At 31.3% G+C, this 14,671-nt stretch overlaps 1 protein-coding gene across 1 annotated transcript in view; it reads right to left on the bottom strand.

The window, feature by feature from the left end:
* Positions 1–14,671, bottom strand: part of SEMA3A (semaphorin 3A) — a 227,865-nt gene that overhangs the window by 75,462 nt on the left and 137,732 nt on the right. Inside the window, exons 5-6 of the mRNA XM_049772800.1 lie at positions 9,445–9,538; positions 1,892–2,011 (exon numbers count right to left, since the gene is read on the bottom strand). Of these exons, the coding sequence (XP_049628757.1) occupies positions 1,892–2,011; positions 9,445–9,538 (214 nt within the window). The remainder of the gene's footprint in view (positions 1–1,891; positions 2,012–9,444; positions 9,539–14,671) is intronic.

Below are 14,671 nucleotides of genomic sequence, written 5' to 3'. Positions count from 1 at the left end.
TACAAAAAGTTTCCCAATCTCCAAAGAGAAAAGACTTATTAATGGTAAGAAATAATGAAATAAGGATGTCTAAATAAAGATTATAAAAATCTTATGGATAACTCTCCATAAAAAACTTTGGAGAAATACTATTACTGGATCAAATTTAGGTTAACAGTGGCTAAAAGGCAAAAATGTGGAGAAAAGTTCATAATCAAGTAATGCACTTGACAATATAGGATTCTCGTGGAAAATTATCATTACACAAATATTTTACATACTATAGATGAGAAAGTTTTCCATTTTGAGGAAGAAATTAATGGAAAAAAAAAGAGAATAGAGACCAAAATAAATGTCAGTTCATCAGATTTATGAAAGAAAATCAAAGAAATTAAGAAAAAAATAGAGGGGCCGGCGAGGTGGCACTAGAGGTAGGGTATCTGCCTTGCTAGCACTAGCCAAGGAAGGACTACCGTTCTATTTCCCTGGCATCCCATATGGTCCTGCCAAGCCAGGGGCAATTTCTGAGCGCTTAGCCAGGAGTAAGCCCTGAGCATCAAACGAGTGTGGCCCGAAAAACCAAAAAAAAAAAAAAAAAAAAAGAAAAGAAAAAATAGAAATATCAAGCTTAGAAAGCACACCATTCTAATTCATAGAAAAATAGAAGAATTAAATGTTGTTGCCAGAATGAAGATATTGCTTATAAAGAAACATGCATTGCATTTTCAATTTCATAGTATTGTTTATATCAAAACACATGTAATTTTAATACATCATAACTTAATCTGACAAAATCTCAATCAGACCCAGAATTATGATTTTTATGTAGCAAACTAATACTGGATAAAAGTGATATAATGAACTTTGGATTATTCTAGAAGAGTAGTTAAAACAAGTGGCAGACATATAAAGACTAAATAAACCAAGAATCTTCCAGAAACAATGACTAAAAATCATTAGCTTCATCCTTATTAATGAGACATGTGAATCAATCCAAGTAAAAGGCTATGGATAAGATATTAGTGTTAATTAATAGAATTATGACAGATATTAAAGTGAGTATTGTATTAAAAACTATTATGACAAAATGGTAGAACTATTTTAAAAATCTTTAATACATCAATAATGTAATAAAAATATCAAATTCTACATAGAATACAATATGTTTCAAAATACAATTTGTTTCAAAATTTGAGTAAAAGTAAAATTATTTACTTTGGGCATATACATTTTCTAGGTTTTGTTCCAGGATACATTTCTTTACATATTGAAAAAGTAAGAGAGAAAAGAAACAGCTAGTTGAATATGTAGAGAAGTCAGTGTCTAAAGCTCAGGAAGCTGGCTTCCTGTTCCAATCTCCTATTGAATAATATTTTATTGTAGATAAGTTATTGACCTGAATTTCCTCAGATATAAAATGGGAGAGATGATTTTACAAATATCAAAAGAATATTAGTTTAAGTGATATAAAAATCCCTTTAAAATTTGAAATATTTTCAATGTGCTGCTATACCATATTTTGTTTTAAGCAGTTCAATTGTATTATGCTCTCAAGGCAATATAAGAAGCGTGAAGGAAAAATACCACTATGTTCTGAGATTTGCCATGAGGTTTCTGTAAGACAAGACTGGTAAATCAGCTTATCTTTTTCCATTGCCTCCCTTCCTTAGCTTCAGTGTGGATCTATTTCTTTCCGTAATTAATGACCAAGAAGCTTTAATTTTGGCACAAAACAAATACTTTCCAGAATTTTTAATCTCCCCTTTTTGTCCAACTTTCTCACACAGTCACGAGGTCATCCTTACGGACTAAACTGCATGCTAAATCTCAACTCATTCTGATCGTATTACACCATTCAATTCTCACTGACTTCGTACAATTATATCTCTACTTTTCCCCTCATATCACCTACCATTGAGCCACCTGGAATCATGTTGTTCTGTTCTGATAGGGTGGTGGTGCCCAAGAGTTCGGAAGATGGCAAAGTCTCGCCCCATAAAATCAGCTGCTGTTCCAGAATATAGTTCTCCATCTGTTATGAAAAAATATGACCACATGCACATACTTTAATTACACTTACAAACAAAAATAACCCACAAATACTCAAGAAACCCAAGTAATAGAGACTGTAGAAGTATCCGAGTCTACACTATTGAAGAAATCCACTAATACTTTTTGATAACTTGGCTAAAGGAATTACTTTAATAAAGATCATTCGCTAAATAAATACCTGATGGTCCAGTGATAAATAGTAGAATATCAAACCACATTCTTCTAAACTATGACCAGAGACAATATGACCAGAGACTATTATACATTTTAATGATTCTGAACAAAATTATTTTTTCACAACACAAATGACAAACATTTTATTTTCCATTTTTTTCTTTATTAAAATTAAGTAGAAGAGATTTTTTAAATTTAGTTTTAATTGCCACACATGTAAAAATGTATTCACCATGTATCTTCATATATAATACAAAGTTCATGGAGAAGAGAAAATTTTGATGGTTATAATTCTATAGTTCAAAATTCTATTGTGTTTTAGTTTCTTCCTACTAAATTTCATCAATTTTTTTTTAGTAATAAAGATTCCCAATCAGAAAACAAAGAATTAGAAGTAAGAGGAGAGGAATGTTAATATTTACTGAATACAATTTTTGAACTTGTTGGGAAATGGAGCTCCAATTTGGCTACTTAAAATGATCTCATTTATGTTATGCCAATTTCAATTTTTTTACTTTGGAATAGCTGTCATAGGATGTCTTATAGTACCCTTCACCTTTGAATATAAGTTAGCAGTAATTATTCTTTAAACCATATCACCTCCTAAATCACATATTAGGAGATGAAATTCTAGAAGGGTTTAAATAAAACAAAAATGTCAAAAGTGCAAAATACCTTAATTAAAGTGTAGTCAGACAGATTATGCCAAGAAGGGTATAATTAGAAATGAAACAAGAAAGTGCTTTTAATAATTTTTTAAAAACCTTCTTTAAATGTGAATACAATTCATAGGCAATGTTGCTATAACATGCAAACATTTTCAGAAGAGTGGAATAATAAAAAATATTTTTGTTAGATATAAGTAATCATGTATTTTGCATTTTCATTTAGTTAATTGTTTCAGACTATACTTGTTTTTGTTATCCACACTCAAAGAAGAAAGAGCAATATAAAGACAAAGGCAGTAAGACTTTGTTTCTTTTTTGAGAATAATAGGTTATTTGGAGAAATTAGAAATGCTGCTCAGTATTAACTCAGTATTTTTGACTAAGAAAATTAACTCAGTATTTCTGACTAAGAAATAAAAATGTAGCTAAAATTAAAAAAATGGTTTATATATCAAGGGAGTTTTGAGGATTAGGCATATAATGATTCACATATAGGAAATATGTCTTCTAACCAAAGTATTATATTTGGTAAAAGTAAGAATGGTTTTGAGAATAAAAGCACCAATTAACTGATCATGAAATGTTCTTTTTTTATTGTTTATAGTCAAAATCATGAAATAGTTATTATTCTCAGGCTTTCTTTTTTAGATTTTATATTCAACTATCCATATCATTTATATTAGAGGTGATTATTTCAGAAAATATACGATAATATGATATTTTATATCCAATGAATATTGGATAAATTGCCCTCTTTCATTCTATGAGAATATTCATATCAAATGATAGCATATTTCATTGACATACATGTACATTTCTACTAAGTATTAAAATATTGGTTATTGATTATCTAAAATGAGTTAAGTAGTGCGAAGTATTAAAGTATTCTATACCTCAAATTATTTTTGAGAACATTAAATTTATTTAGAAAGTATATTTAATGTCTAATCTATTTAGGATATTATCCAACTGCATAGTTATTATTGGCACAGTTTTAATTTATCAGTTGTTTACTTAATTATCAGTCTTGTTGAAAAATTAAAGCATATTAGAAAATGGTTTTCTACAGTGATTGAAATGACATTATAATTAAGATAAATGTCTTTATATATATATATATGGGTACTGTTGAAATAAAACCAATATTAGTCCAATATTGACATGAGTAATAGACTTAAAAGTTTATATGTTCATGTGTATATATTACATTAAAAGTAATGAATATCCTATTCAACAATATTTGAAATATCTACAAAAGTATATACATAGATAACTTAATGCCTCTGGACTAAGTGAAATGAACATAAATTCTTCTATTGATCAACATTATTATTATTTTATTATTATTTTTATGGGACACACCTAGTGATGCTCAGGGATAACTTTTAACAGTTCTTGGAGACCATCTGCAATGCAAGGAATCAGACTGAATTTAGCTACAAAGGAGGCAAGCAACCTACCTCCTATATTATGAGTTCAGCCCTATTTTCATTTTTTTATCTATAAACTACCATGTTTCTAAGGAGAGAATTCTTTGCTAAGATGAGTAAAAGTAAGTGCAATGCTTTTCCATCAAGGCTGAATTACCTGAGAAGCAAGTGTTAAAAAGAAAAGCTCATATGTACTCTGGACTTTCTTTTCAGAGCCATAATGAAGTAAAAGTGTAACTTAGATCAGGTAATGTATTAGATTACAATTCCTAAGAAGGGTGTGGTGAAGAGAAACTAAGTTAAAAAAACATTTCCTGGTGAAATCACAGCATTACTAATACAGGTGTAAACTGTGACATGCATATGAGCAGAATTTAAACAAACCCAAAGACCAAGTCATTATGTTGTTAACACTTTAAGAATTCAAAGAGGGTAGCAAAGAAATTAGAAACAGAATAAAAAAATTCTCCTTCTCTTTTTTCTATTTCTCATGTATTAAGCATGAATGAATTATTTCCATCCCCAAGAGTAGTGTGTTTGAATATATTTACATTCTTATTTTGAGCATCTCTACCCATAAGGAGAATAAAATAATAAGTATATTTAAGTTGTGCTTTAAAACTGTCTCGAGCAGTTAATATGTACATGTGGCACAAAATCAAAATACTAATATTTAAAAGTATAACATTTTTTTCTAATCTCCTTTAGTTTTGCCAATATTATTTCCTTCCTCCTTTTCTCATATATTCCAGAAATATGTAAGCATACAACTAGTAGTATGCTGTTATATTATTTTATTAAATTCTTACAGCAAACTAATGGAATTAGCATAATCATGTCATTTTACATAGAAATATATTGAGTCTTTTAATCATATAATTTTCTCAGTCTAGTCTACTATTCTAGACAGTGCCTTATTTGTTTTAATACAAAATGAGAGCATTTTCTTATGGTACATTATGTTCTTTTCTGAGGCAAGACAGACTTTCAGTATGAAGGGAAAATAATTAAATTTGAAAGCCCAGTACCTTTTAAAGGTAGATTAGTTATATCTGCTAGTGATGACTATTTCTAAGTGATTAACATTGCAATTTCTGTGAAAAAAATTAAAGTAGAAAGTTTCAAATTAATTATTTCTTTTATATCATAAAGACATGCAAAGATAGTCTAGTTATAGTATATATTATTCATATAATATCTATTTCTCTATTGCAGTAGATCTCTCATACAATGCTTCTTACTAAATTTTTTGTCTTTCAGGCTAGAGATTTGGCTAGAGAGTAAGGTTATGGGTGCTCTATACTCAGATTTGGTGTGCCACAGTTTACTTTGACACACAGTGGTTCTAAAGTGTTTCCAGAGTCAAACCCTTTGGTGCTTGGAGGGTTCAAAACTTCAATATATAAATGTCTTGGGCTCATGATGTGCTTGGGATGGAATATGGTGGTCACATAAAAGGTTTAAGTCTAGGTAACCATGACAACAAACACAGCCACCAAGTTCACATTGGGCCAGCTCTATAGACTCACTTAGCTTGAATGAGATGTGAATCCAGCTGTGAAAATCCATTGGTACCACCATCTTGGTAGAAGAGAATGGGCCAAACCACAACCCTGCTGAAGCCACTTCTGCTGCATTTATCACCCAGAATTTTATTTTGTTGGTGGCCCTGGCTCTGCCTCATTGCCGCTTTACAATTCTCTTTGAGGACACAAACCTGATTAAATTTGAGGTATACTGGTATTTGGGCTGATATCAACAAGATTTTTTTTAGCAAGTGCAGGCAACATCCTCCTGCATACTCTTTAGGAATGCCTGGCAGCTGAGAACACATCCCTAAAAGCTGCAGTATCAGTAATAGTGCTTTGAATTTCTAGACAATTACATTTGTTTGATGTTTTCTTCCCAATAGGAACATGCCAATCTAACAAAACTGATAGTTAAAAAACAAGAGCTTATTAAATCTTGTGTTAATGATTCATTATTTTAATGATTTATTGGAGATACAATATTATTCATAAATGTGCTTGTTGCTATACTTTTTCTTTCTTTTATAAAAATCTTTCTTCCTTTTTCTATTCTTTTTTTTTAAAATAACTTTGATCTCACTTATCAGAGAACAAATGTATTATGTTTAAATCTGTCAACTGTGTGATACATTTTCTTTATATAAAGGGAAAATAAAAGGGGGTCAGAGTGATACCACAGTGGTAGGGCATCTGCCTTGAATGCTGCTGACCCAGGATGAACCTGAATATGATCCCCATCATCCTATATCATCCCAGAGCCTGCAAGGAGCAAAGGAGCCTGCTGAGCAAAGAGCCAAGAGTAACCCCTGAGCTGCTGGGTGTGGCCCCCAAACAAAAATAAACAAACAAACAAAGAACTGTATTATGGTCAACTATGTCAATTATTCAATTATTTGGTGCATTTTCTTTAAGAAAATGTGAAAATAAAAAAACTATGTAAAGTCTTTTGAAAGATAGGTTAATAAATACTACAATCTGTATATATTTCAGATATAAATATTTCTACCCAGAGAAGTGCTGAAGAAAATATTTATTATTTAACTCCACTAATGCAGTGAACTTGCTTTTTAAAGTTGAAAAAAAAAAAACCTTCCATGAAAGGAATATTTAAGATGAACACTTTATTTATTTATTTATTTATTTATTTATTTATTTAGTTAGTTAGTTAGTTAGTTAGTTAGTTAGTTAGTTAGTTAGTTTTTGGGCCACACCCGGCATTGCTCAGGGGTTACTCCTGGCTGTCTGCTCAGAAATAGCTCCTGGCAGGCACGGAGGACCATATGGGACACCGGGATTCGAACCAACCACCCTTGGTCTTGGATCGGCTGCTTGCAAGGCAAACACCGCTGTGCTATCTCTCCGGGTCCAGATGAACACTTTATTGCATGATTACTAAAAAGCAAATAATCAAAATAGGAGAACTCATATCTCTTGAATTAAAACAGAATTAGAAATATTTTGAAGGACTTGTCAAATCTATAAGAAATAATCTGTTCTTTAATTTGTCATGTCATAAATTTAATTCAGAAATAAATGTATGTTACCATTAATAATCTTTCTTGCCACTAAGTAGTAAATACTACTAAAAGTTATTTAAGTATTTTAACATGTTTTATAGGATAGTTCTGAATTTCCATTTTGAAGCTTCTTACATAAAATATATCACATTCATTTTAGTTACCCAGTCTTTCCTTCACTGAAGATATTCCCTTGTTCACTTTTTTCTTTCACAATCTATGCTGTTTTGTCAAAGAAAAATTTTGACTGTAAAACCAAAACTGTGGAGTACTATATTCTTTGTGGACTTAGTGCGGTTGCATACCATATGAACTATGTAATTCTTGCTTGTCATCATCCTTTCTCAGTAGGATATTAAAATAAATAATCAAGCAAATCCCCACTGAGGAACATACCACAAATTAAGGCTGCTTTAGGCACAATTCGAGTACTGTTTTTTGAATACTAGCCATCCCTTTTTTCAGTGTGCAATTTAAATAAGTATAGGCTGCAAGTTTGAACGAGGTAGACTCCTCCCCTTTGTTTAAGACAACTGTAAAATTCTGTGTTTGTACTTAAAGGAGATATCCACATGTAATCACTTGGGCATCTATGAATAGGAAAATTATAAGTGTGCTAAATTTGTTGCATTCCTTCAGGTCTTACACTTTTATTAAAATGTGCCATAAATGAATCAGATAGACAGAAATTGTCTATATTTGAAAAGCAATAGTAATGATTTTCTTCTTACTAGAAGGGATGTTAAAAGAGTGTTTAACATTAGAAAACACTTGCAGATATATTTTTAACATTATTGCTACAGTCAATAAAAGTAAAATTCTTTTATGCTAAGTAAAAATATTTTTAAAGAAACTCATAAAAATTAAAAAAAATAGAATCCATTAACTAGTACACATTTACTTTTTAAAATCTAGTCATTAATTAAAACTAGACTAAATATTTTATATTTGAAAACTTTCTTATTTTTCAAGTGTTCCCCCAAATAATTTCTATATTCATAAAAAAAGAAAATGAGGGCCTGGAGCAATAATACAGCTGGTTAAGCCCTTTTCCTAGCATGTAACTGACATATGGTTGGCTGAGCCCATCCATGAGTGGTCCTTGAGTGCAGAGCCTGAAGTGAGTCTTAAGGACCTGGGTGTTCCCCACAAGAGAAAATGAAATCATGTATTATTTCATGTGATCAATACCCATAATCTTGTATTTTATGATTTTTAATCAAAATATTGCCCAGAGAGATAGCATGGAGGTAGGGCATTTGCCTTTCATGCAGAAGATCGGTGGTTCGAATCCCAGTATCCCATGTGGTCCCCCAAGCCTGCCAGGAGAGATTTCTGAGTGTAGAGCCAGGAGTAACCCCTGAGCGCTCCTGCGTGTCACCCAAACAACAACAACAACAACACAAAAATAAAAATAAAATAAAAATTTGTTTAATTAAAAAAAAATTAAACTCAAGGCAGAGCTTAAACTCAATGAGATTGTTATCCTATTTGCTATTTTGCTACTTGCTATTTTGAAAGGGCTGAGAAAAAAGTAAAAGAAAAGAAAAATGAGAAGTACTTAAAATATTTTTTTAAATTAAAACAAAGATAGACCTAAATATCACAAGTGATGATTAAAAGCTTCTGATCATTCAGGTTAATACAAGGTGTTCTCTGCCAATTGTACCACTATGAGGAATGATTGCCTTGATTAAATTTTCTAAATGCTGACAACATGAAAAATATTGGAGCTAATGTTAAAATAGCCCTCACTTTTTCTGACATACTGAACTTCTTCATATAAATATTCTCTTAAAATAAAAATTAAAAGTATTTGACAAAATTAAATTTAATTATAAGTGGATGAGTATGGAGCAGGTAACTACAAAGACACTAATAAACATTTTCATTCAAAAGAATCACCAACTACATAGGAGAATAATTAGAAGTAATGTTTAGTGTTTCTTCATCCTTTTCAAATTTTGTCAACTGACATTTCTCCTAAAATAGTTTGTGATGCATAGTTAAAAATTGGATTGTAAGAAAGGAACAATTAATCTCATTATTATCTATAGAAACTCTACAAGTGTTTAATTGATAGTAAGCTACGCACCTATTAAAAGAGATGCTGTCAGCAGTTTAGGATCATATGGACTCTTCCCACGGCCATTTTCAAAATGTGAGTCTTCCAGCCTAAAAACATTGTCCTGAAAATAAGGAAAAAATATTTAATTTTGTTTTTCTTTCTGATCCACGCCCTTCTGTGCTCATAGATCATTCAGTTTGTGCTCAGAGATTGCTGAAGTTCAAACCTGTGGTGAATATAAGTGAACTTTGTATTATCTCTACAGTCCATAATAATTTACAATATGAGGATTTCTGTTAAATGTCAATCATAGAGAGGATGGCCTAGTCATGCCCACCGTCTAGAAGCATTATTATTGTGCAAACTTTAGAGATGAGGAAATAACTTATGTGGATTAAAACCTAGCTATTGGAAGAAAATACCTGCTTTAGTAATTTTTAGCAGGATTTAACATATTTCAAGTAATATATATATGCAGTATATATATGCAGTAATATGGATATATACATATATATGTATATATGTATATATATTACTGCATCCCATATGGTCCCCCAAGCTTCCCAGGAGTAATCTCTGAGTGTTTACAGAATAAACCCCTGACCAATCCTGGGTGTGGCCCAATATAAAAAAAAAAAATAGGGGCCGGAGAGATAGCATGGAGGTAAGGCGTTTGCCTTCCATGCAGGAGGTCATCGGTTCAAATCCCGGCGCCCCACATGGTCCCCTGTGCCTGCCAGGAGCAATTTCTGAGCCTGGAGCCAGAAATAACCCCTGAGCACTGCCGGGTGTGACCCAAAAAACCACAAAAAAACAAAAACAAAAACAAAAACAAATAATAATATATAAACAAATAAAAATGCCATAGTAAGAAGAAGAAATTTATCACATAGATATGACCAAATTTTTCAAATAGCTCTTGAAGAAAATCATTAAATTCAAAATGTAAATAATTGTTTTGACTTAATGAAGGAGATAAAAACAGTCATGCAGATAATTTTCTCATTCTTAAAACTGTAACTTTGCATTTTTTGTGTTTCTAATTAAGCATTTTAAATTACATTGCAAGTTGGAGATACCTGAAGTCATCCTTATCATTTTTTTGCAAAGTGGGAAATAGCAAATTGTATCTGAGCAGAGGTATGCTAGGAAGTAGTCATTAAACTGCAAACACAAAGATGATTAAGGTACTGGGAAGTTTGCACAGATGAGGATCAATGAGCTGGAAACTGGAGTGGATATTTCACTATTTCAGATACATATAGAAGTCCTGAAGTAGAAAGTATGTCCCAAAAGAACTAAAACACAAATCTTACTCAGAAGGTAGCCATATACTTCATATCCAGAATGTGTCTAGATAATGAAATTTCTATGATTCTAAATTCAGGACCAGCAGTATTTTTGAAAATTACTTTCACAATATGCTATCTTAGGTTTAAGTTGGTCAGAAAACATATGCTTTTTCCAGACTGAGAGTAACTTGCCCACAGACTATAAAATAGCTCTCTCTCTTTCTCTTTCTCTGAATCTCTCTCTGTCTCTCTTTGTCTCTGTCTCTCTCTGTCTCTCTGTCTCTCTCTCATGGCAATATTTCTACTATTACCATGTAAAATACATTTCTATCTTTTTTGAGATAAGTGATGTTCATTTTATGACCAGCAAGGAACACTTTATTTAGGATTTAATATTTCTGATGGAGTTAATGGCATGGTTTCAAATTATGACTCTGAAAATACATTTCCTTTAAAGAAAAAAAAGGAAGCAAAGTTAAATGTTCTCTTTATTACTGTGAATGACAATTACCAATTTTATTCTTTTTGAACATTGACACTGTGTTTAACCTAGCTTCTGAGATGCAATGCCAGTTCTTTAACTGAGTTCTAAAATTGACACAGTGCAATAATTGATGGACTTTCTCAGAAAATGCTAAATTGTAGTGGGAAGGACCATTAAATCAGGAGACAGGTTAGGATGGAAAAAGGATTAAGTCTGGGTCTTTGTTCACTATTAAATAATATCTCTGAGGATTTTATCCCTGTTAGTCAATTTTGAGAGTGATATTTCACTTCACTAATTTATTAAGCTGTTTCAGTAATTTACGTATTTTGTTTAAAATGCTTTAAAATCATTATACTACAAATTTGTTTCTATATTATTGTCAGTTAATTATTAAAATAGCGATGGGAAACATTGGCATGCTTACATAAGAATCATAACTAACATTGATACATTTTGGTAAAAACAGGAAGTAATCCAAAAAGAATATGCTTCTCATAAGATATATACTTTACTTCTGAAATCATATAGGATGCTACTAAAATTTTTTCATAAAATTATTTCTAAGACGCTGATAAAGCAATAAAACATTGGGATGGTATTGATGAAAATATTGGTATAGAAATTAGATAGACAATGCAGTGTGCACTTGCCTTACACATAGCCAACCCAATAAGATATAGTGCCCTGAGCCTTGCCAGGAATGATCTTTTATTGTGGAGATAGATTAAGCCCTAAACACATCAGAGCATGACTCCTCAAAAAATAGGAAAGGAGAATAAAAAATATTGTTATAAATATTTCTCTAAATACTTCATCTTCATGAGATATTTTAAATTATAACAAAAGTTAGTTGTCAACCCATAAAGTATGATAAAATTTGATTTTGAAATCATGAATTGAATACATTAATAAGAATACCAAGAGAAATAAGAAGCATCTCAAGCTTGTGATGAATGTTTGATTTACATGGACAGAGGATTAGACTTCAGATAAATAGAGGTTAAATATTTCTGCTCTGGTTCAAGACATGATGAAAAACTATCCTTTTACATCGTATTCAGTGTTGTGCTCAAAGCTGGCCATTCTCTTTTTTTCTCTTTCTTCCTTTTTTCTTTAAATGTCACTCTTACCAAAGTTGTGTATATCTACCATGTAATACTTCTATATCCTTATATCCTTTACCAAAGGTCAACTTTGAATTTTCTTTTCAATCTAGTGTGAGGCACTGGTATAATTTAATTTGTGGATTGGAAAGTAAAATATTTTCTTTTACATACAAATGTTTGTAATGTAAATTTATGCCTATTAAACATACTAATAGAGTCCAATGAACTTGAATAATACAGGCATATCTAACTCTGCTTCTTATTAATGCTAGGCCTCAGGCAGTCCTGACATCTTTCTGAAGCTTGTAGCCATCATGTCTAAAAGAAGATCAAAACATTTCATAGGGTTGACATACATATTTATTATAGTGATACACATTAAATAATATGTATCAAAAGTGTATATTAGGACAGGTGTTTAAAATATGTGTCCATTATTTGGCCTCTCAAAATTAAAAGAGGCATTTTTTTCTAAGTGTAGGATGTAATTGTATTACAAATATTTTCTAAGGGCCAAGTCAGAGAATTTGCTTATTTAAGTAAAGACTTGCTTTGCATGTGGCTTACCTTAGTTTGATCCTCAGCCCTCTATATGATCCCCTAAGCCACCAGGAGTGATTCCTGAGCGCAGGGCCAGAAGTAAGACCTGAGCACCACCAGGTGTGGCCCAAGAACATTACAAAAACTAACTTTTTATCAAAATATATTTTAAAATAGAACATATATAAATTATTTAAATAAAAATAATACCAACTAAAATATATCAATACTTTATCTTGTGATTGAGATCTATTAAAAGTATAAACATATTAACATAGTTTGAAACAATTCTTTGATAATATAATTGCACAGTGACATTCTATAGTGCCATGTATAACATCACATTGATGACTATTAATATACCTAGAAAACTTTTTGAAATTTCATGACTATCCAATGCTTTTCTGTTCAATTTTAGTTTATTATTAATCTTTGTTTTGGGGCCAACCTGGCAGTGCTCAGAGGTTATTGCGGGCTCTAAATTCAGAAATCGCTCCTGGCAGGCCCAGGGACCATATGGGATTTTGAGGATTGAACTCGAGAGTGTTTGTCACAGGTCAGTAAGTCAACCGATTCCTGTTGGTCCGGGGTTGTGCAAGGCAAACTCTTTACTCAATGTGCTATCTATTTTCTGGCCCTGCTTTTCTGTTTTAAAGTGCTAAATAGATTACATATGCAAGCAATAAGACCAAAAATCTAAAGGCCAATGTAAACAGTTAAATTTCATATCTTTTATGTCTGAGTTGGGCTGAAACAGGTTTTATTTTTAGTCTTACTTGAATAAAAATCTAGCTTCTTGGACTCTAATAGCTTTAGCAGATACTATGAACATATCATATAAGTTATTGTGCTATATTTTATTACATGATTGCATCAGTTTTCAGCAACTATTTTTAGCTTTCAAGACTAGTTTTTTTTCTTTGTCTTCTGGATTTCCTGAATGTTATTAGTCTGCGGTGAGGTAAGACATTAGAGGAAATAATAACTGTGCTAATGTCTAATCCAAAGTCTTATAAATTATAAACCATTGGTGACATCATTGTAATAAATTTCTTCAATCTCAATCTTATCCAAGTAATAAATCCAGTTAACAAAGCTGCAGGTTTAGTGCTTTATTTAATGATTAAAAAAGGGAAGAAAGACCAATTTTATATGCATTTAAATTACATATATACACACAAATGACCATTTGAAGTGAGAAATAATTGTATAGTATGCCCTATTATATTTTTCCAAAGTGTACTTTTCTCCTATAGCTCTTTTCAAAATTGATCTTATATGACAATTATTCTTAATTATCAATAATTCCCTGATCATACCATGGATTTCCTCATTTCTGTCTTAAACTGCAACCTCTTATACTCTCATTCTCACCCTTTAACCCCAAGGTGAACTTTTCTTTCCTTTAAGGATTAATTCAAAATTCAATTCCTAAGAGAAGTCTTCAGATTCCTGGATACAATTTATTAGCTTACTTTATATATATCCTAATTAGCAGTAGTGCATCGGCATGGCTATACAGGGTAGAACTATTGACTTCAGCAAAGGGGTGTAATAGGATCTCACAGAAAATATTGTGGTGTACTCTACTTTACCCAACAGAGATTATTTTTAGATCAAATTCATCTGGAATTGACTGTCCCTAAAAAGGTGACTCTAAATCTAAGTAATGTAATATTTCAGTCATGAACAACATGTGGTTAATTGAAATTAAAATGTTCATTTCTACATTTTAAGTAGCTGATAGTTAAATGAGATTTGTGAAAAAATTTTTTGAAAATCAAACTTCCAGATCCTATATCCTAAATCTTTAGAAACAAGGGAAGAAT

Source organism: Suncus etruscus, chromosome 1, assembly GCF_024139225.1.
Source record: "Suncus etruscus isolate mSunEtr1 chromosome 1, mSunEtr1.pri.cur, whole genome shotgun sequence".
Lineage (NCBI taxonomy): Eukaryota > Metazoa > Chordata > Mammalia > Eulipotyphla > Soricidae > Suncus > Suncus etruscus.
The sequence above is the reverse complement of the archived record's forward strand: the minus strand, read 5'-3'. Positions and strand labels throughout refer to the sequence as shown.